Source organism: Oncorhynchus keta, chromosome 4 (genome assembly GCF_023373465.1).
Source record: "Oncorhynchus keta strain PuntledgeMale-10-30-2019 chromosome 4, Oket_V2, whole genome shotgun sequence".
Lineage (NCBI taxonomy): Eukaryota > Metazoa > Chordata > Actinopteri > Salmoniformes > Salmonidae > Oncorhynchus > Oncorhynchus keta.
In genome coordinates, this window is record NC_068424.1 from 35,038,787 (window position 1) to 35,065,113 (window position 26,327).

Genomic DNA, 26,327 nt, shown 5'->3' on the forward strand with positions numbered 1-26,327 from the left:
GCCAGCCCATACGACATCCCTAGCAATGTCCTCAGAGCATGCGCAGACCAGCTGGAGGTCATACTCAAAATTTAAGTGGAAAACCACACTACAGGCTGATCCAACTTTGATGTAATGTCCTTAAAACAAGTCAAAATTAGGCTCAGTAGTGTGTGTGGCCTCAGCATGCCTGTATGACCTCCCTACAACGCCTGGGAATGCTCCTGATGAGGTGGCGGATGGTCTCCTGAGGGATCTCCTCCCAGACCTGGACTAAAGCATCAGTCAACTCCTGGATAGTCTGTGGTGCAATGTGGCATTGGTGGATGGAGCGAGACATGATGTCCCAGATGTGCTCAATTGGATTCAGGTCTGGGGAACGGGCGGGCCAGTCCATAGCATCAATGCCTTCCTCTTGGTCTAGCATTGTCTTGCATTAGGAGGAACCCAGGGCCAACCGCACCAGCATATGATCTCACAAGGGGTCTGAGGATCTCATCTCGGTACCTAATGGCAGTCAGGTTACGTCAGGCGAGCACATGGAGGGCTGTGCGGCCACCCAAAGAAATGCCACCCCACACCATGACTGACCCACCGCCAAACCGGTCATGCTGGAGGATGTTGCAGGCAGCAGAACGTTCTCCACGGCGTCACCAGACTGTCACGTCTGTCACGTGCTCAGTGTGAACCTGCTTTCATCTGTGAAGAGCACAGGATGCCAGTGGCGAATTTGCCAATCTTGGTGTTCTCTGGCAAATTAAAAACGTCCTGCATGGTGTTGGGCTGTAAGCACAACCCCCACCTGTGGACGTCGGGCCCTCATACCACCCTCATGGAGTCTGTTTCTGACCGTTTGAGCAGACACATGCACATTTGTGGCCTGCTGGAGGTCATTTTGCAGGGCTCTGGCAGTGCTCCTCCTGCTCCTCCTTGCACAAAGGCGGGGGTAGCGGTCCGGCTGCTGGGTTGTTGCCCTCCTACGGCCTCCTTCACATCTACTGATGTACTGGCCGGTCTCCTGGTAGCGCCTCCATGCTCTGGACACTACGCTGACAGACACAGCAAACCTTCTTGCCACAGCTCGCATTGATGTGCCATCCTGGATGAGCTGCACTACCTGAGCCAATTGTGTGGGTTGTAGACTCCGTCTCATGCTACCACTAGAGTGAAAGCACCGCCAGCATTCAAAAGTGACCAAAACATCAGCCAGGAAGCATAGGAACTGAGAAGTGGTCTGTGGTCCCCACCTGTAGAACCACTCCATTATTGGGGGTGTCTTGCTAATTGACTATAATTTCCACCTGTTGTCTATTCCATTTGCACAACAGCATGTGAAATTTATTGTCAATCAGTGTTGCTGCCTAAGTGGACAGTTTGATTTCACAGAAGTGTGATTGACTTGGAGTTACATTGTGTTGTTTAAGTGTTCCCTTTATTTTTTGTAGTAGTGTACATAGACAGGACCGCAGTGGAGAAGGTGGAAAGATTCAAGTTCCTTGGCGTACACATCACTGCCAAACTGAAATGGTTCACCCACACAGACAGAGTGGTGAAGAAGGCGCAACAGCGCCTCTTCAACCTCAGGAGGCTGAAGAATTTTGGCTTGTCACCTAAAACCCTCAAACTTCTACAGATGCACAATTGAGAGCATCCTGTCGGGCTGTATCACCGCCTGGTACGGCAACTGCACCGCCCGCAACCGCAGGGCTCTCCAGAGGGTGGTGCGGTCTTCCCAACGCATCACATGGGGAAACTACCTGCCCTCCAGGTCACCTACAGCACCTGAAGTCACAAGAAGGCCAAAAAGATAATCAAGGGCAACAACCACCCGAGCCACTGCCTGTTCACCCAGCTATCATCCAGAAGGCCAGGTCAGTACAGGTGCATCAAAGCTGGGACCGAGAGACTGAAAAACAGCTTCTATCTCAAGGCCATCAAACTGTTAAATAGCCATCACTAGCACATTCGAGGCTGCTGCCCTATATACATGGATTGAAATCACTGGCCACTTAAATAATGGAACACTAGCCACTTTAATAATGTTTACATATTTTGCATTACACATCTCATATGTATATACTGTATCTTAGTCTATGACAATGCTCAAACAAATATTTACAGTTGAAGTCAGAGGTTTACATACATTTAAATTCAGTTTTTCACAATTCCTGACATTTAATCCTAGTAAAAAAAATCCTTGTTTTAGGTCAGTTAGGATCACCACTTTATTTTAAGAATGTGAAATGTCAGAATAATAGCAGAGAGAATTATTTATTTCAGCTTTTATGTCTTTCATCACATTCCCAGGTTGTCAGAAGTTTACATACCTCAATTAGTATTTGGCATTGCCTTTAAATTGTTTAACTTGGGTCAAACGTTTCGGGTAAATTCCCACAATAAGTTCTGGCCCATTCCTCCTGACAGAGCTGGTGTAACTGAGTCAGGTTTGTAGGCCTCCTTTCTCTCACACTCTTTTTCAGTTCTGCCCACACATTTTCTATGGGATTGAGGTCAGGGCTTTATGATGGCAACTCCAATACCTTGACTTTGTTGTCCTTAAGCCATTTTGCCACAACTTTGGAAGTATGCTTGTGGTTATTGTCCATTTGGAATAACCATTTGCGACCAATTTAACCATTTAACTTCCTGACTGATGTTTTGAGACGTTGCTTCAATATATCCACATAATTTTCCAGCCTCATGATGCCATCTATTTTGTGAAGTGCACCAGTCCTTCCTGCAGCAAAGCACCCCGACAACATGATGCTGCCACCCCCGTGCTTCACGGTTGTGATGGTGTTCTTCGGCTTGCAAGCATCCCCCTTTTTCCTCCAAACATAACGATGGTCATTATGGCAAAACAGTTCTATTTTTGTTTCGTCAGACCAGAGGACATTTCTCAAAAAATTACGATCTTTGTCGCAATGTGCAGTTGCAAACCGTAGTCTGGCTTTGTATGGCAGTTTTGGAGCAGGTGCTTCTTCCTTGCTGAGCGACCTTTCAGGTTATGTTGATATAAGACTCATTTTACTGTGGATATAGATACTTTTGTACCCGTTTTCCTCCAGCATCTTCACAAGGTCCTTTGCTGTTGTTCTGGGATTGATTTGCAATTTTTGCACCAAAGGACGTTCATCTCTAGGAGACAGAAGGCGTCTCCTTCCTGAGCGGTATGACAGCTGCGTGGTCCCGTGGTGTTTATGCTTGCGTACTATTCTTTGTACAGATGAACGTGGTACCTTCAGGAGTTTGGACATTATTCCCAAGGATGAACCAGACTTGTGGAGTTCTAAAATAACATTTCTGAGGTCTTGGCTGATTTCTTTTGATTTTCCCATGATGTCAAGCAAAGAGGCACTGAGTTTGAAGGTAGGCCATGAAATACATACACAGGTACACCTCCAATTGACTTACATAATGCCAATTAACCCATCAGAAGCTTCTAAAGCCATGGCATAATTTTCTGGAATTTTCCAAGGCACAGTCAATTTAGTGTATGTAAACTTCTGACTTCAACTGTATATATTCTTAATTCCATTCCTTTACTTTAGACTTGTGTGTATTGTTGTTAAATTGTTAGATATTACTGCATTGTTGGAGGTAGAAACACAAGCATTTCACTACACAGGCAATAACATCTGCTAAACACGTGTATGTGACCAATACATTTAATTTGGTATGAATGATGGTCGCATGAACAGGGTCCAAACAGGAACAGATTAATGAATGCACTAAGTGGTGAAGAATGAATCAGCTTAAGTGGAAGGAGAAACATAAGTTAGTACAATGTTCAAAGTGTGAGGTTGTTGAACTACTTGAGCCACATTGCCATAGTTAACATTGCTTTCAAACAAATCCAAAACGGATATTAATTGCAGTGCACAATAACGAAAACGTGGATTGAGAAGGGCCCTCTGCTTTACTGAAAAGTAATGGTGATTAGAATCCAACTGAGAGTGACAGTTGAAACCAGCTTGGGGGCAGTCTGGTTTAGTGGCATGACACATCATAAACTTCAGTTGAGTTCCTAACCACATGATCTACTTCAATAACAGAATCTACTGTAAATCACACTAAATAGTTTGTTGTGTCCCGTTTGGAAGGCTGGTGAGCTCTTTCTTCAAATCTCCTCATAAGCACTTTCTCCCAGCCAAACTACTGAGCAATTTTTACTGAGGGGTTATCAAATTCAACAATTATGCAATTAAAACGTTCTTCTACGGTAGGTATCAAATAATTTAAAATTGTAGAAATGTGAAAAAAGTATTCTGCACACCTGATTTTACCTCTGAACATTAGATGTTAACATTTTGGCCTGAGACCAAGACCGGTCCTCCAGTATCTAATGTGCTTGGAAAGTGGAGACCTCATAGAACGTTAAAAAATGTACGTTTAGGAGACACCGTCGCGCTAGATAGCACTGACATTTGCAGTGGCAAATTAATGCTAAATAAGTGAATTGTTTAGCCTCACAATTAGCTAAGATGCTTAGCTAGCTAGCTAAAATTGTTTACAGTCAGTTAGCAATCGTTTCAACACTCTTTTGCTTGGTACTGTAGCGCTGCCGTATCAATTATAACCTGTCAAAAATGACGGGTGTATCCAGTTGTGTTGACATTTTACCATTGTGTCACGAGGCCATGCATATCCATTTTCTATGCATATTGGAAACCTTTGCAACCGATCAAGCCACCGGTCTCAAAGACACAGGTAATGCTACTGTATCAGACTGAAGGGTATAAATTAAGGAAACCTGGTAAAGTGGAAAGCACGCTAGTTGCACTGCACCTGATATGGAACGATGCTCTCATGGGCTGTTCCCCATCTCCTGGCTTCCTTCCCAGCATTGAGGTAATTTGCAGCAATGTGTGTGAGACAAGCCACCTGAGAGAGAGAGCAAGAGAGAGAGAGAGAGAGCAAGAGAAGGGCACAGTGAGAGCCGAGCTTGAAATCTATGACCTGTCAGCAAGCTCATTATATCCCGCTGCTTAGTGAGTCCAGTTAACTCAAACCTTCACAGCACTTTGTTGTGAAAACAAGCAACAGCTCTACCACGTCTTGCAACATGCTTCCTCTACTTTTCCTTTTCGATTTATCATTCACTAAATAGCAACTGTCTATTGTCAGCTGATATATATTAGACATTTTGAAGGTTTTAAGCACTAAGAGTAGCATTTCAGTATCTCCTGTTGTGTCAATGGCAGACTCCCGGGGTGAGTTGACAATGCCCAGATGAAACCTCATTTGAGAGGCTCTGCAGCTGAGACAATATTTAGCTATGTAAACACTGATGCTTTTAGAAGCTGTTGACGCAAATGTTTAAAGGAACATTCGGCGAGTTTGCCAAGATCAAAGCCCTGTAGTGATGATTTAATATCAGAAATGGGATGGAGGGTCTCCACACAGCATCTGCATTCTTCCTCTAAGCCCCATTCCAACTTCCACAGCAAGCCTGGCCTGGCACACAGCCATGAGTCGGGCCTATCCATCTCCAACAGCTTCTACATTCAGGTAATTGTCCACTGTTTGCACAATTTTGGAACATACAGTCTCTCTTCGTGTTTAAATAACACTGGTCAACTTCTTGACTTCTATAGTTTGTTCTTTAACGGACTCTCAACAAAGTTAAGCAATCACACCTGAAAGTGTGTAAACATCTGTGTAAATTGGTAATAATAGCAAGATTGATTATGACAATAGTGGATGCCATATGAATAGCATTGGATTAGCATTGGATTACATACAATTCAATCCAAATGTCTCAAGTCATTCTTTATACTGTGTCTTGTGTCGGGACTTCATTCGGATGGGGGGTGGTCATTCATGCCAAGAACCGCAAGACTACTCCACAGGACAAGAACCAAGTAGCAATTCCAATGCCTATCATTTGCTCCACACTGTTGCTTTTTGGCAGAAGAATAAATTACTGTACGCTTTTCAGACAGCCATGACTTCAGCTCTGTTAATTTTCGACTTCTCTAAGCTATTCATTCTAACTCGTATTTATTTGAGCTACTTGCCTGCCAGGAGCTATCCTAATTTAGATTGGAAGGGTATGAATTTCCCTGACAGAAACCACAAGGCGGCCATGATGACGATACCAAATTTTAAAAATGGTCTACAAGGGAGTCAATTACTGAAGTCGAGGCAATGAGGACAAATAGAAACAAGCCTTTAAAAAGCTGAGCTTGTGTCCCTCCCTGTGCCTGCACTCCATTCTGATAGGTCAGTCTTAGTCCTCCACTGGTCCCAATTGTGGTCCGATTCCACTATCCGCTGGTGTGGTTCAAGTCCTGTAATTGTCCCACAAAGTGTAAGCCATAAAGAGTTCACCCTTACTGGCTGAAACAGAAATGTGGTCCCAGAACAGCAGTCACTCTCCCAGCCACTTAGGCCTGTCAGGGATATCGCACAAGAGCTCTTCCAGAGCCAACTGTCCCTCTGCTCACATTGCATCCACATAGTTCAGCATCCTGCATGACATGTTCCGACTTAAATCATAGAGTTGGATTATTTGATGCATCCATCCATAGAAATCAAAACATGGTTGGAGAACAATATCAAATAAAGTCTCGATTCTGTAACCTTAAGAATATACTCAGATGTGTGTTCAAATGTTTCTTAGAATTAAATATCCCTATTGTGAGCAGATTCAAGGCTGCATTGCCTTGGCACTGACATCTCCATATCATGAGAACTGTTTGCACTCAAAAAGCCAATCCTGCAATCATGGTTACACATTTAATGTGCGTGTCTTTATTCCAAACCACGATTGTAAAAGGCTCATCCTTACATTAACCTCAGAGTATTAACAGATGTTATTTCAAAAGGATTTGTTTCTGATTTTTAAAGAACCACTTGATATTGTGACAAACAGTGGTAAACTGGTTGCAATGACGTCATGCTCAGGTTGAACAATGGTTGCATAATATTTGTTTGTATTTTTAGGAAAACGTCTTCTTCTCAACCACAAAATCAGTTAACAACCAGAAAATCACATAATTATAATATGTTATATGGCAAATTTAACCCGCTGGTTTAATATACACCGAACTCTGATAGCCAATTGCAGAAGTGTCTCATTTAAATTTGGAAATACACTATATATAAATGCAAAAGTTATATAATGCATATATATTAAAAGGAGCAATAAGTAATATTTTAGCCATAACTTAAATGTCATTTTATTTTTTTAAACACTGCTTAGAACAACCTGAAATGTCTTAGTACTGCTTCTAACCTTCATATAATAATCCAAAAAGGTTAGCAAATACAATTGCTGTATGGGAACCTATCATAATATACAAAGTTGTACACAAAACAACAGTTGGACCGATTAGTCACGGGGGGGGAAAAAAGGTAATTTGCAGTATCACGCTGCGTTCTAAAACGTTCCCTCGTGGATTTCCAATCCTTTGCTACTACTGGTATGTAATTGACAGTTGGCGCTACATGCAGGTGGAAATGTTGCAAAAAATGATTTTAAAATAAAGGTTTTAAAAATATGTTTGATAATTATGCATCTCGCAACCCTTTTAGCCAATGGATTGGGAATAAAAGGTCATCTGGATTGGCCATCCCTTTATGCTCGTTTGTGTCCAGCCACCATCAAATTGCTCAGAGGTTAGATTACTGTGGCCACAAGACATCAGTAGGAATGCACAATTGGACATGGAGGGGATGGGTCATATATTTATCTCTGGCAACCCAGGGGTCGACCACAGCAACCCTGACCTAAAAGCCTCAGATGTGACTTTATGCATCGACCACAATCCACACACAACACCATACATTTAGAAATGTATGAAGGGTGGATAAAAACTTCCAAGGAAGAATTCCCTGACCCAAAACATAGGGATTACAAACAATTGTATTATTGGAGCTACCTCCCAAAACCACATCCTTTGTGGGAATTTGTATTATCCAAGGACACAGAGTCTGAATGGTTATTTCTGCAACATGGTCTGATACAATATGAAGGCTCACAAGCGAGAATGGGCAATACAAGTCAACTTTCTAACATAGATTCCTGGAAATAATCAAAGCCCCTATTGAACTAAATCCAAATTGCGGGAATCAACAATCAGAGTCAAAATCCCCCAAAAATTCAGCAGGAACAAATTGTTTAAATCTAAATGAAGTTTTGAAAATTGAAATGTACACTGTTGAAATGTAATAGTTCAAAACTAAATATTTTTTAAATAATAGCCCCTTTTTATTTATTTGTAAAAGCTAAAAACTATTTATAAAACAATTACCATCCATTTTAATCACCTGTTATGCAGATGAGGCATACTGCAGTTTTTATACTGTGGGTAGATAGCCAATTTATGATTCTATGACATCTGATTGCGTGAAAGCTGCACTCCCTAGCGCACATATATGAACTTAATCTGAAACCTGCATTTGATGTATATGTACCTCCTTATCTTGTACCTCAGAAGTGTATTACGTGGAAAACCTACCGTTAATGTAGAGATGTACAGGGCCTTCAGAAAGTATTCACACCCCTTCACCTCTTCCATATTGTTGTTACAGCCTGAATTCAAATGGATTAAATGTATACTTTTTCTCCCCCATCGACACACAATACCCCATAATGACAAAGTGAAAGAATGTTTTTATATATTTTTTGCAAATCTATTGAAAATGAAATACAGAAATATCTCATTTACATAAGTAAATCACACCCCTGAGTCAATACATGTTAGAATCAAATGTGGCAGTGATTACAGCTGTGAGTCTTTCTGGGTAAGTCTCTAAGAGCTGTACACATCTGGATTGTACAATATTTGCAAATTATTATTTTAAATAATTCTTCAAGCTCTGTCAAGTTGTTGTAGACAGCCATTTTAAAGTATTGCCATAGATTTTCAAGCCAATTTATGTCAAAACTGTAACTAAGCCACTCAGGAACATTCAATGTCGTCTTGCTAAGCAAATCCAGTCTAGATTTGGCATTTTTTTTTAGGTTACTGTCCTGCTGAAAGGTGAATGTCTCCCAGTGTCTATTGGAAAGCAGACAAGGTTTTCCTCTACGATTTTGCCTGTGCTTAGCTCTATTCCGTTTCTTTTCACGCCAAAAAAAACCTCCCTCGTGCTTGCCAATGACAAGCATAAATAAAGGTTAAAAAAATACCCATAACATGATGCAGCCACCACCATGCTAGAAAATATTAAGAGTGGTACTCAGAGTGTTGTGTTTTCGCCAAACATAACGCTTTGTATTCAGGCCTCAAAGTCAATTTCTTTGCCACGTTGTTTGCAGTTTTACTTTAGTGCCTTGTTTCAAAACAGGATGCATGTTTTGGAATATTTTTATTATGTACAGGCTTCCTTTTCAATCTGTCATTTAGGTTAGTATTGTGGAGTAACTACAATGTTGATCCATCCTCAGTTTTATCACAGCCATTTAACTCTAACCTGTCTCATGGCAAAATCCATGAGCGGTTTCCTTCCTCTCTGGCAACTGAGTTAGGAAGGTGGCCTGTACCTTTGTAGTGACTGGGTGTATTGATACAGCATCCAAAGTGTAATTAATAACTTCACCATGCTCGAAGGGATATTTAATGTCTTTTTATTTTTACCCATTGGAAAACCTCCCTGGTCTTTATGGTTGAATCTGTGTTTGAAATTCACTGCTTGACTGAGGGACCTTTAGGTTAATCGTATGTGTGCGGTACAGAGATGAAGTAGTCAATCTAAAATAATGTTAAACATTATTATTGAACAGAGATTGAGTCCATGCAACTCATTATGCGACTTGTTAAAAAGCAAATGTTTACAGCTGAACTTATTTAGGCTTGCCATAACAAAGGGGTTGAATACTTGACTCAAGACATTTCAGAATTTCATTTTTAATTCATTTGTAATAATTTGACATTATGGGGTATTGTATGTAGGCCAATGACAAAATATCAATTTAATCTGTTTTTTATCCATTCCAGTCTGTAACACAACAAAATGTAGAAAAGGTTAAAGGGTGTGAATACTTTGAATGCATTGTATGACTTAACAGTCCCTGGCCAAGTGATGTATGGCACAGAACAAGGACATTAGATCTGCTGTGAGAAAGAGGTGAATTGGGGTTAGTTCCCTAAGAACCCCTTAAATTTGTGTATTTTGGTTCAATCCAACTGCAATCTGCAGAAAACAGCCTCGCAAATATTTGTTGAGCTTTACTTTTCCCTCGACCTGCCACGATAAAACAATAGAAAAGGTTACACTGGAGTGTTTCAGGCGTTGGTGGGAAGAAAATAGAGATATTTTTCACAAAGATGATACGATGTGCTCTCATACTGTTCCAGGAGGACATTTATTTGTAAAAGCTTCAGTAAATCTCAAATGTCCTCTTTGCCTAGTAGTGCAAGTGAAACCGCTCGCATTCGAAGGATTGGGATCCTTAACTTCAGTGGGGCCTCCAGGGTACAGCAACCATAGCCATCAAAATGTGTAAAGACTGCTACAAAACGAATATCTACCGATACGCTGCAGCAATGTCAAGACAGTTGAATAATTAGTTCACTGATTGCCTGTCAGTTAAGCCTACATTAAATCGATCCATCTTGTGAAATTTTAAAAAGCACCAAGTTCTATTTAAACAAGGCCTGCTTCTTAGACCGATTACTCTGCATGCCTTATCAATGTACCCGAGTGGAGCTTAATTGTCACATGGGTCCCATGTTACGATGTGAGAGAAACGTGAGCACGACATAAACCATTCTCCTAAAGCAACAGTGTCATCCCTCAGATGAATACGCAGCCAAGGAGCCTAACATGATCCAGCTTTGAACTCGTCCCGTCTGAGAGATCACGGCAACATGCTGTCAGGAGAGACAAGTGCCGGGCCGACATGTAAACGCGGACGTTCTTCACACTCCATTGATTTAAATGGAATTACGTTCTTGGCGCCGGAATGGTCTGGTCTCCGCTCTCAACAGGAGAAAGAATCTCTTATTGATAGTCACTGAATCAGGTCTAGTGTATGCTGAGTGTTTTCAGATCTCAGGCATTGTGGCGACTGGGTCTAATGGACAGTCATCCTAACAGCAAAACCAAAGTTTTGCTCAGAAACTATAGGACCAAAAAGATTGTGGGCACTAACAATTCGGTGGAACAAAGGTTGTGCATGGCCAAATCTTACCGTGTAGCTGCTTAAGAGCAGCTTAATGTTGCTTAATGTTGCTTCTCCCTGTGGGGAGAAACATGCCATGTATTTTGTATAAAAATATTCACAAAATATTATGAATTTATTTACTACAAAACATGCTTCAAGCAGACCACCATAGCCCCTGTGCCCAAGAACACAAAGGCAACCTGCCTAAATGACTACAGACCTGTAGCACTCACGTCCTTAGCCATAAAGTGCTTTGAAAGGGTGGTAATGGCTCACATCAACACCATTATCCCAGAAACCCTAGACCCACTCCAATTTGCATACCGCCCAAACAGATCCACAGATGATGCAATCTCTATTGCACTCCACACTGCCCTTTCCCGCCTGGACAAAAGGAACGCCTATGTGAGAATGCTGTTCATTGACTACAGCTCAGTATTCAACACCATAGTACCCTCAAAGCTCATCACCAAGCTAAGGATCCTGGGACTAAACACCTCCCTCTGCAACTGGATCCTGGACTTCCTGACGGGCCGCCCCCAGGTGGTGAGGGTAGGCAGCAACACATCTGCCACGCTGATCCTCAACACTGGAGCTCCCCAGGGGTGCTTGCTCAGTCCCCTCCTGTACTCCCTGTTCACCCACGACTGCATGGCCAGGCACCATCATTAAGTTTGCTGACGACACAACAGTGGTAGGCCTGATCACCGACAACGATGAGACAGCCTATAGGGAGGAGGTCAGAGACCTGGCCGGGTCGTGCCAGAATAACAACCAATCCCTCAACGTAACCAAGACCAAGGAGATGATTGTGGTCAACAGGAAAAGGAGCGCCGAGCACGTCCCCATTCTCATCGACGGGGCTGTATTGGAGCAGGTTGAGAGCTTCAAATTCCTTGGTGTCCACATCAACAACAAACTAGATTGGTCCAAACACACCAAGACAGTCGTGAAGAGGGCACGACAAAGCCTTTCCCCCTCAGGAAACTAAAATGATTTGGCATGGGTCCTGAGATCCTTTAAAGGTTCTACAGCTGCAACATCGAGAGCATCCTGACCAGTTGCATCACTGCTTGGTACGGCAATTGCTCGGCCTCCGACCGCAAGGCACTTCAGAGGGAAGTGCGAATGGCCCAGTACATCACTGGGGCAAAGTTGCCTGCCATCCAGGACCTCTACACCAGGCGGTGTCAGAGGAAGGCCCTAAAAATTGTTCAAGACCCCAGCCACCCCAGTCATAGACTGTTCTCTCTACTACCGCATGGCAAGCGGTACCGGAGTGCCAAGTCTAGGACAAAAAGGCTTCTCAACAGTTTTTACCATCAAGTCATAAGACTCCTGAAGAGGTAACCAAATGGTTACCCGGACTATTTGCATTGTGTGACCCCCCCCCCCAACCCCTCTTTTACGCTGCTGCTACTCTCTGTTTATCTTATATGCATTGTCACTTTAACTATACATTCATGTACATACTACATAAATTGGCTAACCGGGCTATCTGCATTGTGTCCCACCACCCGCCAACCCCTCTTTTTACGCTTCTGCTACTCTCTGTTCATAATATATGCATGGTCACTTTAACGATACCTACATGTACATACTACCTCAATAAGCCTGACTAACAGGTGTCTGTATATAGCCTTGATACTCTTTTTTCAAATGATTTTTTTACTGTTGTTTTATTTCTTTACTTACCTACACACACACACACACACACACACACACACACACACACACACACACACACACACACACACACACACACACACACACACACACACACACACACACACACACACACACACATACTTATTTTTGCACCATTGGTTAGAGCCTGTAAGTAAGCATTTCACTGTAAGGTTTATACCTGTTGTATTCGGCGCACGTGACAAATAAACTTTGATTTGATTTGAATTTCATTTAACAAGGAAAATTGTGTCACTTCTCTTGCATTCTGTGCAACAGAGTCAGGGTATATGCAACATTTTGGGCCACCTGGCTCGTTGCTAACTAATTTGCCAGAATTTTACGTAATTATGACATAACATTGAAGGTTGTGCAATGTAACAGGAATATTTAGACTTATGGATGCCACCCGTTAGATAAAATACGGAACGGTTCCGTATTTCACTGAAAGAATAAACGTTTTATTTTATAGTTTCTGGATTTTAACATATTAAATACCTAAGGCTCGTATTTCTGTGTGTTATTATGTTATAATTAAGTCTATAGTTTGATATTTGATAGAGCAGTCTGACTGAGCGGTGATAGGCAGCAGCAGGCTCGTAAGCATTCATTCAAATAAAAATAAAAATTTCCTGACATCCAGGGGCTCTATACCAGGCGGTGTCAGAGGAAGGCCGTAAACATTGACAAAGATTCCAGTCACCCTAGTCATAGACTGTTCTCTCTGCTACCGCACGGCAAGCCGTACCAGAGCCGTACCAGAGTGCCAAGTCCAAGAGGCTTCTATGCCCACGCACATTGACTCTGTACTAGTACCCCTTGTATCTAGCCTCGCTATTGATATTTTACTGCTGCTCTTTAATTATGTTACTTTTATTTAAAATATTTTTGGGGGTATTTTTCTTAAAACTGAATTGTTGGTTAAGGGCTTGTAAGTAAGCATTTCACTGTAAGGTCTACACCTATTGTATTCGGCGCATGTGACAAATTGATTTGATCTCTTAAACATCCAATGAAATAAAACAGCATATGGTCAGACAGCAAAAAAAAGATTTGCTTACACAGTCATTCAGAGATGATTTATGTATGTTCCCAAGTATCGCTTTCTTCTTTGGTCTTGTGGCTCAAATGATATGCTTAGCGGGAATGGATTCATTCCACCAAGAGCAAAGGAGGGGTATGTTTCATAATCAACAACTCATGGTGTGATTGTAGTATTGTAAAAACCCTTAAGACATTCTGTTCTCCTGACCTGGAACACATCACGATCAAATGCTGACCACATTATCTCACGAGAGAATTCACATCAGTTTGTATCACGGCTGTCTACACACTTTTCCCACATTGTAACATTACAGCCTTATTCTAAAATAGATTTTTTTTTTTATTCATCATTCTACAAATGATACCCCATAATGTAAAAAGCGAAAACAGGTCAAGAAATGTTTGCAAATTTATTACAAATAAAAAACAAATACTTGAGTACTGAGACCCTTTTATATGAGACTTGAAATTGAGCTCAGTCGCATTTTGTTTCCATTGATCATCCTTGAGATGTTTCTACAACTTGATTGGATTCCACCTATGGTAAATTGAAATTGATTGGACATGATTTGGAAGGGCACACACCTGTCTGTATAAGGTCCCACAGTTGACAGTGCATGTCAGAGCAAAAGAGCCATGAGGGCGAAGGAATTGTCGGCAGATCAACTAGACAGGATTGTGTAAATGCACAGATTTGGGGAAGGGTACCAAAACTTTCTGCAACATTGAAGGTGCCCAAGAACACAGTGGTCTCCATCCCCCGGCCAAACTGAGCAATCAGGGGAGAAGGGCCTTGGTCAAGGAGGTGACCAAGAACCAGGTCACTCTGACAGAACTCCAGAGTTCCTCTGAGGAGATGGGAGAACCTTCCAGAAGGACAACCGTCTGCAGCACTCCACCAAATCAGGCCTTTATGGCAGAGTAGCCAGAGAAGCAACTCCTCTGTAAAAAGTCACATAACAGCCGCTTGGAGATTGCCAAAAGACACCTAAAAGGACACGGACCACGAGAAACAAGATTCTCTTGTCTGATGAAACCAATATTGAACTCTTTGGCCTGACTGCCAAGCGTCACGCCTGGAGGAAACTCGGCACCATACCTACAGTTAAGTATGGTGGTGGCAGCATCATGCTGTGGGGATGTTTTACAGCGGTATGAACTGGGAGACTAGTCAGGATTGAGGGAAGATGAACGGAGCAAAGTACAGCGAGATCCTTGATGAAAATCTGCTCCATGGCACTCAGGACCACAGACTGGGGTGAAGGTTCACCTTCCAACAGGACAACGACCCTAATCACTCAGCGAAGATAACACAGAGTGGCTTCGGGACAAGTCTCTGAATGTCCTTGAGTGGCACAGCCAGAGCACGGACGTGAACCCAATCGAACATCTCTGGAGAGACCTGAAAATTAGCTGTGCAGTGACGCTCCCCATCCAACCTGACAGAGCTTGAGAGTGTCTGTAGAGAAGAATGGGAGAAACTCCCCAAATACAGGTGTGCCAAGCTTGTAGCGTCATACCCAAGAAGACTAGAGGCTGTAATTACTGTCAAAGGTGCTTTAACAAAGTACTGAGTAAAGGGCTTGAATACTTATGTAAACTGTGATTATTCCGTTTTCAATACATTCACAAAAATGTCTAAAAACCTGTTTTGGCTTTGTCATTATGGGGTATTGTGTGTAGATTGAAGAGGAAAAATAACTATTTAATCCATTTTATAATAAGACTGTATGTAACATAACAAAATGTGGAAAAAGTCAAGAGGTCTGAATACTTTCCGAAGGCACTGTATGTATTGGATAACGACACAATCATTTGGGCTTTTTTGGGGCATGAGCTCATTAATAAATATCTTTAATGTAGTGTTAAAATGTTTTATTTAATGCATGGCTCACCATGCTCAGGTAGCATCAGGCTTGAACTTTCGATCAAAACTAATTCAGACATAGGCCTATTTATATGCTTTATAATGCTTTTGAATGACACTTCTGGTTTTGGGGAGAAATACCGGGTTACCTGGGAGAAAAGTGATTTCTTCTACGGATGGAACATACAGGGAAAATATTCAACCCTACTCCCTGCACACCCACGACTGCGTGGCCATGCACGACTCAAACACCATCATTAAGTTTGCAGACATGAAGGTAGTCGGCCTGATCGCCGACAATGTCGGGACAGCCAACAGGAAGGGCCCTGGCAGAGTGGTGCCAAGATAAATGCTTCTCTGTGGTGAAGAAGGTGCAACAGAAGCTGAAGAAATTCAAGTTCTACAGATGCACAATCGAGATCATCTCGACCGACTGCATCACTTCCTGGTACGGCAACTGCACCACCCTCTGTAGAGCCTTCCAGTTGAGGGCGGTGCAGCTGTCTGGCTTCCAGTATATCTACACCAGGCGAGGAAGGCCCAAAAGATCGACAAGGACTCCAGTATTCCGAACCACGGACTGTATCGGTGCATTGGGTCTCGGACCAAAAGGCTCCAAGACAACTTCTACCACCAGGCCATCAGACTGCTGAACAGCTAATCCTAGCTGCACCTTAGAGACTATCTGTATTATCTGTCAAATAAAAAATAAAAATGAGATAAGTATTCAACACAGAGTCAATACATGTTAGAATCACCTTTGGGTATGTCTAAGAGCTTTCCACACCTGGATTGTGCAACATTTTCCCAATATTATGTTTTAAATTCTTCAAACGCCGTCCAATTGGTTATTGATCATTGCTAAACAACAATTTTTCCGGTCTTGACATAGATTTTCAAAGAGATTTAAGTTAAATTACTTTGCCAAATTGATTGCAGTATTGCTTTAGTGCCTTGTTGGATGTTTAGAATTGATTGTATTCTGTACAGGCTTCCTTGTTTACACTCTGTCAATCAGGTTAGTATTGTGGAGAAACTACAGTGTTGTTGATCCATACTCAGTTTTCTCCTATCACAGCCATTACACTCTGCAACTGTTTTAAAGTCACCATTGGCCTGATGGTGAAATCCCTGAGTGGTTTCCTTCCTCTCCGGCAACTGAGTTAGGAAATACGCCTCAATATTTGTAGTACCAATAGCTTCCCTTATTTGCAAGGAATTGGAAAACCTCCCTGGTCTTTGTGGTTCAATCGGTGTTTGAAATTCACTGCTCGACTGAGAATCTTAAAGATTATTGTATATGTGTACAGAGGTACAGAGATGAGGTAGTATTTAAAAAATCATGTTAAAAACACTTATTGCACACAGAGTAAGTCCATGCAAAAAAAATCTAAATTTAAACCATTTTAAATTCAGGCTGTAACACAAAATGTGGAAAATGTCAAGGGGTGTGAATATTTTCTGAAGGCACTTTAAATACAGTTAATTATTTCCATGCATACTACCTCTACTGTTGTGTTGTTCCTTAAAAGCGCTGGTTGTCACGATTCAAATGTGCTATTTCAAGGGATCATGCCTGCGAAACTCACAGCTGTGCTTGCAATAGTGCATATGAAATGGGACAGTGTAGCAGACGTAACAAAAGTAATTTCATTTTGCTGGGATGTTCTCAGGCAGATTTATAGCTCTCAAAAAGAAAACACACAAAAATAATTTTGTAGAATTGAAACAAATATCCCTTTCACAGAAGCCCTGAAATCAAAAGCCAAAAAATAAATACAAATATACTCTTGGAATTCTCATTTGAATAACTTAGTATCTTGTTCGAACAACTTAGTTAAAAATAGAATATATAATATATAAAAGATACTAAGTCATCTCATTTGAACGACTTAATTGTTGTTCTGTCCAATAATAATTTTGTAATGCAGCTTGTCAAACCATGTAATGATTGCTGCAGCCATTAATTAACGTATTCCATACACTGATATGATTATTCATTGACAGTTCTTTGATAGCCTAAAGCAGGGCTGCTTTGAATGGCAGAGTTTGTAAGTGGGTGTCACGACTTCCGCCGAGGTTGGCTCTCCTGCCCGTTCAGGCGGTACTCGGCGGTCGTCGTCACCGTCCTATTAGCCACTACCGATCCCTTTTCGGTTATCTGTTGGTTTTGTCTGATTGTTTTCACATGTGTGTTAGTTAATTAGTATCTGTATATAATGTAGGTTGTCCCGCCCTTGTTTTGTGCGGGATTGTTTGTTTTTGTCATTTCGTTTCGTCTGTTGGTGTTTTTGTGTTTATTTATTCTCTGGTTTGTCTGTTATCCTGTTTTGGATATTTTCACCCTGTTTGTATTTTGGGTTGTCCATGTTTATTTTTGTTCACCGGAGAATAAACTACTATTCACTAGTTGCTCTCTGCGCCCGATTCCACCCACCTTGACTAGACGTGACAGTGGGAAAGTGGAGCAGAGCATAATTCAAACAGATAAAAAAATATATAAAAAAAACACCTGTATAACAAATTAGACAAAATAACTTTCTCTTATTTTTATTTCACCTTTATATAACCAGGTCGGCTAGTTGAGAACAAGTTCTAATTTACAACTGTGGCCTGGCCAAGATAAAGCGAAGCAGTGTGACAAAAAAAACAACACAGAGTTACACATAGAATAAACAAATGTACAGTCAATAACACAAGAGAAAAATATATATACAGTGTGTGCAAATGTAGTAGGATAAGGGAGGTAAGGCAATAAATAGGCCATAGTGGCGAAATAATTACAATTTAGCATTAACACTGGAGTGATAGATGTGCAGATGATGATGTGCAGGTAGAAATACTTGCACATCATCCGTCTCTTGGTCACAGATGGCTGAAATCTCTTTGTGCTTAAAGCTTAAGTTGTAACGAGTCTGCACACATTTGAATGGTGTCTCAATGCCACTCAGGAGACGTTTGGCATTACAGTCTCTGTCGTCAAGTTAAATGAAAGTGCCAATATTGTACTGTCACTAAATATGATCATATTTATTTTACAGTTATACAAAATGTGAAATATTACAGTAAGTCATTTATAATTTGATTGTTACTATATTTAGAAAACATTTCAATCATTTCAAGCTCTATTGCCCCACTGACTGAATAGTGGGAAAAAATCATGTGATTTTTCATATTTTTATCATATTTGTACTATGTCCTTGAGCTAGTCTTCAAAAGTGAGTGCACCTCAGCAACTTATAGCTATTTTTACCAGAAAGGTGAGTTCCAGACCTTTCTAAAACTATGCAGCATTACAAGTTATTACTTTTGGGTATATTTTGCCATATCATTCAAGAGCATTATATTATTAAGAGACTGGATTCAACCAGACTGGTGGTAAACGTGAGTTACCTGGGTGGAAAGCAGGTTGCAGTCAATGTGAACGCCCCTTCCTGTCCTGTGACACTGCAGCAGGGCGGCCATGATGGCTCCGTGGGCATAGAGTCCTGTGGCCAGGTCAGTCATTGCGACGCCCGGCCTAACTGGGTCCCCATCCTGCGCAACAGAACAAGTAAAAAAATATATACGTATATATTGAGAAACCATTAAGCAGACTTCCATCCAAAGCAACTTACAGTAGTGAATGTACAAATCTTCGTATGGATGAGTTGTGAGTTAAAATCCCAGGTGAGGACACGGCAAGTTATAATTACTTTATAAATAAACAATGTAGTCACGTATGTCAAAGTAAAAAGTAAAATATGTATGTTGAAAACAATGTACAGCGAGCATACAAAACATTACGAACATCTGTTCTTTCCATGACATAAACTGACCAGGTCAGCATTACTGATGTCACTTGTTAAATCCACTTTAAATCAGTGTAGATGAAGAGGAGACTAAAGAATCATTTTGAAGCCTTGAAACAACTCATACATGGATTGTGTATGTGTGCCATTCAGATGGTGAATGTGCAAAACAACAAGAGCGGCAACGCTACTGGGTTTTTAATGCTCAACAGTTTACCGCGTGTATCAAGATTGGCTCCACCACCCAAAGGACATCCAGCCAACATGACAGAACTGTGGGAAGCATTGGAGTCAGCATGGGCCAGCATTCCTGTGGAACGCTTTCGACACCTTGTAGAGTCAGTGACCAAACAAATTGAGGCTGTGTCTAGGGGGAAAAAGGGGTGCAACTCAATATTAGGAAGGTGTTCCTAATGTTTTGTACACTGTGTATATATCGGGGAGAGAAACATACTCACCTCAGGGCCGGTGATGTGCATCATGCCAGAGACAGCAGAGGCGATTGAGTCATACCCTGGTCGCTGGGACAGCGGCCCAGTTTGTCCATAGCCTTGGAACCAACACACACACACACTTTATGACCTTCCCATAGCAGGACTTTGGCTTCATGCCTAAGAACACCCCTAGGCCATGAAATATTTACAATAAATCATGCACCTCACGCCTTATTGCTTAATTCTATGAATATTAGCGTGGCAGGTAGCCTAACGGTTAAGAGCGTTGGGCCAGTAACCAAAAGGTCGCTAGTTCGAATCCTAGAGCCAACTGATCATGCTCATAGATTAAGCCAGAAGCACACTAACAAGTAATGGGTTAATAAAGTATACTATGCAGAAATCACTCTGCCATTTCCTGGTTGCCAAAATTTCTAATAGTTCACCTAATTTCAGTTTATGTGACAAAATAAGCAAGTAAAGTGTAGATAATCATTGTACCATCAAAACCGCTGTGAAATATATATTTTCCATAACCAGAAATTTAGTTTTTTCAGCTGTTTGAAGCTGGTGTACAAAACCGAAAATAAAAGGAAGTGAAAACAAAACTTAAGAATGGGAAGCATAAAAATAGTGCATATAGAACAGCTATAAAGAATATACTAGTAAACCCTTATATCTACAGAAAGCTTGGGAGCTGTAGTCCATATTTGTATAAGACTTACTGGATTGGCACAGCACAGGCTCAAATACATGATACAAATGATTATTTTTTTATATAAAAATCTTGAGTATCAAATTAAAAAAAATGATATGAATTATTCATGTGAATTAAAAAGTATTTTCACCCTTTGAATCCTTTACAAATATTATTTCAAACAGAGGGTTCATGACATGACGGATTATTTGTCTTATACCTTTAAAATGTATTATGAAATTATTTTTAAAAAGATAGATACAGTAGAGACGTCATATAGCGGAATCTACCTTCAAGAAGTCTGGGGGGTAAATAAATATAAATTCCTACAGAGACGAAATGCATGTTTTTCTATTCCCCCAGAACAGACGAGTAAAACTTTATCTAGCATTTCTCTCCGCCTGACACAGAAATATGGAAATCACATGAGCTTCAGACATTTAGCAGGGATTCTTATGAAACTAGGTCATGTAGTATCGCTGACATCCACTGTACTACAGTATAATGCACATAATTTGAAGCACAGCGGTAAGCTGAAACCAGCCATATGTCATACTTATATTTCTGACAGTTTTATATAGTACAATAAAAACAAAATCATTTTTTTTCTATAAACAGCCTACTATCCGATTTCAGGGACTAAGATGTGTCAGCTCAAGACGTAATTAATTCAATAATAGCAAGTAACTTTTAGCTTCCAAGGTCCCACCTTATGCAGACATAGATGTTTTTTAAAGAATATATTGAAAACATACAGTATGTTGCATAACACGAACTAACTAAAACGGGGAAAAGGAATATTGGTCTTGTTTGATTGAGGCCAAAAAACAGACATTGCAGAAGAAAATCAAGAGTGTTTACGTGTACTACGCTATAGCCACTGCAGCCCAATCAAAATAAGCACTCCAGGGGGAGAAAAATAATAATTTAAAAAATCAAACCATATTTCACTGTCTTCGAATTAGATTATTGGAAAAAAACTGGGCAGACGTGTGGCCACAAAGTGTTTAAGCCATGTTTTGTAAGGAGCAAAGCATCCTGTACAGAGGTCACAACATAGCTTGACTATGTGTGTCTGCATAACCCTTTTAAGAAAAAGAAATACACAATATTCTATTAAGCAGTGTATATTTTTTGGGTGACAATGCCATTGAAGTTACTGGCAAGGACTTAACATGCAAGGCTACAGTTTGTCGTTTTTTAGAAACAGCAGGCTAAATATATTGGAAGATTTCAACCACTTCCGACACTAAAACTGCCGAGTCTTTTGCAAAGTGGGCACTCTGTCTTAAGTCGTTTCCATGAGCTGCCGATATGCGCCATCACTGGGATCTGAAAGATTACATAAGCAATCATACTCCATGTGTTATTGCTTAGTTTTTTTTTTTTAATCATAAAATATGGCTACTCAAAATTGCCACGAGGTCACTAAATGTCTCCACGGCAATCAACCAATAAGCAAAAATAAATCAAATGATGACATCATTGCAAGAGGCTCACTGCACATAAAGCAAGCACGTTCATTAAGTGAACTAAAATGTATTTTACACTGTCACAGGCATAAATGGTTTCCTTTTCACAGGCATAAATGGTTTCCTTTTCACTTGATTGCAGCATAAAGCTAAGAAGGGAAATCAAAAATAGAGGTGGATAAAATGTATATTTTCCTAAAAGTGTCTTATCCTGGAACTTTAATGGCTTAATACTGAAAAAAAGAGCTAGGAGGTCTGCTCAAATTAAAGATCAGAACACTTAAAACAACATTGAAATTGAAAACTGTGTATGGATATAAATAAGGTTGAAAAAGCTATTCTATAAATATCTGGAGACATCAAAAAACTCAAATGGTTTATGAGGCAAAGGCCACATGAACCTAATCAAAACACATTAGTTACAGATTCACAAAAGGAAGTTGTCTAAATCCAGCTAAATTAAACATTTCAACATGAGCATTGTAAATCTTTCCAATTTCACTGTAGTGTTTACCATCCACAATTTACCAAGGCCTCGTGGGTAATGTCTCCAGCATTTAACAAGAAAGTGGGCTTGGAAATTTGGCAACATAAGTCACCTTCCAACAAAACTTGGGGAAATTAAAACGATCTGCAATTCATTGCTTTCCTTACCACAGGGAATAAAATGGCAAATCTTAAACCAACTCACCACATCTGACATATCTGGGTACTAAGACAGGAGGTATGAACTAACGGTTGACACTTTATTTCGACACTTTATCTTGACACTGTGGTGTTTGAAGAAACTAGAAATCCAGGGGAATGCATGGTTACTAGGGTGTTAGGCTCCCTCTAGTGACCATCAATGAGAACTTTAGGAATTTACTTTGATCTGATTTGACACAAAAGGCCCATGATAACATATAGCAATACCACTTCAACACAGAAGGGTATGCCAAGGTGACACGACATCACTGCACAGGAGACGGTGACGTCGGCTTTTGAACAGAGTGTGACAAGATGCCAGGATTTAAAGCTTGACCTCACGCGAAATCAATCTCTAGCGTGGGGACATACGCCATCAGTTACAGAATAGTGTGGGAACGGAGCAATTTTCGCATGAAGCCTCACTTGCTTTACGAGTGAATAATGCAGACAGTAAACTGAAATGGGCCTTTTCACAAGGTCCCAAAATTAATTGAAAACATGGATAGTAAAGATTGACAGCATACAAAACAAAACAAACAAAAAAACACTCTTTAGAGGCATCAACATAATGGAGTAGAAATTGTCACCCAGTCATTACATTTCCTTAATTAAGGATTTGCAAGCCATAAACTAGAGCTCTCCCACACCATACACACGCACGTTGACTAGCTAAAACCCAGAGTTGGGGTCAATTCCCTTTCCATACATTACATTCAGGGTGTGGAAACAGAATTCCAATCAAAACGATTCAGAGACTTTATTCGGTTTTCTGATGCTAAATATTTCATACATGTTGATCACAGAAATGGAGTTGCAGAAAGGTGTGGGTTCAATATAATGCTGGAATAATTTGAAAGCTGGGTGGAGAGGAATGAGCACAGAGCCAGGGGTAGGTACCTGAAATAGAGCAATACACCAGTCTCGGGGCTGCTTTGTGTACATCGTCGTAGCCAAGGCCCATCTGATCAAGCTTTCCAGGTAGATAGTTTTCCACAAGGACATCACACATCCCTGCAAGCTGAGGAATACAGCCCATTACGTCGGTTTCTCCTGTGCTGTATATTGTCACCCAAATCGTCATTCGAAATGTCAATGCACACACATATCATCATCGGGGAGAAAGATTGGAATGGAATGCGAAGGTCATTCTAGCATGATTATCAATAAAACGTCACAATGCGGTGCAGAGCGTTTGATTTGGCTGCTGGGGGGGGCAAGGACACCCCAGCTGCGCTAAAACCATTGACAACTGCATTTCGTTTTCAAGGGATTGTTAAATGAATGTTAGCTATAACTCTTTGGTTTTAATATAGTCACCTCTGGAAGACGATCATAGTCTGAACTGTATGAGTTATACAGCAAGTAACTGCATTTTCATGATAGTAAACGTGTATTGGTATAGAACAAGAATGCCCGCACACGGTTAAAGCTCCCAATGCACATTCGAAAATATACACGTTTCATCACACCTGACCATTGCGGACACGACGCATGGTGGGTGCAAAAACAATTTGTGTATCTCTAATCATTTTACGACAATGAGATAGGTACATGTAGTAGTTCCAGAAAATAGCACATGTATTTACCAAATGACCAAGTGGGTAACCTGGAAGGCAAGACAAATCAAAGTGACACATTCATGTAAGAAATAGTCTGATATCAAACCTCTAGGAGACATGGTACACAAACGCTGAATCCAATACAATTCTCTTCTCAATTATCGATTATCAGTATCGCCCCACCTTCCTGGGAGTCTTAACATGTTCAATGCCAATTGAAAGAGAGCTACATTGGCATCGAAAGAGCTTGACGTCGGCAAATCCTCATCCTGGTAGACATAGTCAGTCGGACTACCGCCATCACCACTATAGGAAAGCAAATCAAACAATATTTAGATTTCCAGGGATAAACTAGATGGCTGTTAGCTTGTTAATAACTAGCAATACTGACATGGTCCATCAATCAATGTAGCCTATCATGTCTGTCAGCAGCAACCGTGAAACACTTATTAACAAACATGTTTTAAAAGGGGATGTGCGCTAGGTAGGGCTACATTGGTTGAAGAAAAAAAGTACATTAGGTCTACTTCCCAAAGTAGTGTAGTTATACGACTTATCAAGTATGTAGTACAATAGAGAAATAATGCACAAAGTAACCTGGTGTCAGGAAAATAACCTCACACTCCATGTCAACAAAACAAAGGAGATGATCGTGGACTTGAGGGAACAAATCCCCTATCCACATCGACAAGACAGTAATGGAGAAGGTGGAAAGTTTTAAGGTCCTCGGCGTATACATCACTGACAAACTGAAATGATCCACCCACACAGACAATCTGAAGAAATTTGGCTCATCACCAAAAACACTCAAACTTCTACAGATGCACAATCGAGAGCAACCTGTTGGGCTGTATCACCGCCTGGTACGGCAACTGCTCCGCCCACAACCGTAAGGCTCTCCAGAGGGTAGTGAGGTCTGCACAATGGAATTACCGGGGGCAAACTACCTGCCCTCTAGGACACCTAAACCACCCAATGTCACAAGAAGGCCATAAAGATCATCAAGGACAACAACCACCCGAGCCACTGCCTGTTCACCCTGCTATCATCCAGAAGGCGAGGTCAGTACAGGTGCATCAAAGCTGGAACCGAGAGACTGAAAAACAGCCACTATCTCAAGGCCATCAGACTGTTAAACAGCAATCACTACCATTGAGTGGCTGCTGGCAACATACTGACTCAAATCTCTAGCCACAGCAATAAAAAAGTGGATGTAATAAATGTATCACTAGTCACTTTAAACAATGCCACTTTATATAATGTTTACATATCCTACATTACTCATATATCTCATTGGTATATACTGTACTCTATACCATCTACTGCATCTTGCCTATGCCGCACGGCCATCACTCATCCATATATTTATATGTACATATTCTTATTCATTCCTTTACACTTGTGAGTATGAGGTAGTTGTTATGTAATTGTTGTATTACTTGTTAGATGTCACTGCACGGTCGGAACTAGAAGCACAAGCATTTCGCTACACTCGCATTAACATCTGCTAACCATGTGCTTGTGACCAATAAAATTTGATTTACAATTGCAAAGCACGTTAAATATATTCACGAGTGCAGCACACATCGCCTAGTTTCATCTGAATATCATCTGCAGGCAGCAAAAGTGTGCAGCTCTCAACTGGTTTTGGCATGGAGTATCTCACAGAAGAATGACATCAGTAGCCGGTAGGGTAGGAAAGCAGTTTCCACCAGTAAAATCTAATGCTAACTCTGGCAACAATGGGTATGCAAACCAGGTACTGAAAAAGTTTAGTCTGAAGTGTTGGTTCGTAGGCTACGTGGGATGCGCAAATGTCATCATGCACTGTTCACATCAGGGGCATTGACATGGATAGACATGGGCCAGGGTGGTCAGAGGACCACCCACTGGGGAGCCAGGTCCCGAGGCCGATCAAATCAGTTGTGTGGTTTAAGTAGTGTTGTGGACTTAAACCATCAAATCATAGAAAAAAAATACTATGTAAAAATA

General features: G+C 41.0%; 1 protein-coding gene across 7 annotated transcripts in view; it reads right to left on the reverse strand.

The window, feature by feature from the left end:
• sugct (succinyl-CoA:glutarate-CoA transferase) overlaps positions 1–26,327 on the reverse strand; it is a 157,377-nt gene that overhangs the window by 120,113 nt on the left and 10,937 nt on the right. For all 7 annotated transcript variants that reach the window (XM_035760870.2, XM_035760848.2, XM_035760858.2 and 4 more), the window contains 4 exons: positions 23,674–23,794; positions 19,942–20,033; positions 19,086–19,229; positions 4,768–4,863 (listed from right to left, as the gene is read on the reverse strand). In XM_035760870.2, coding sequence (XP_035616763.1) covers positions 4,768–4,863; positions 19,086–19,229; positions 19,942–20,033; positions 23,674–23,794 — 453 coding nt within the window. The remainder of the gene's footprint in view (positions 1–4,767; positions 4,864–19,085; positions 19,230–19,941; positions 20,034–23,673; positions 23,795–26,327) is intronic.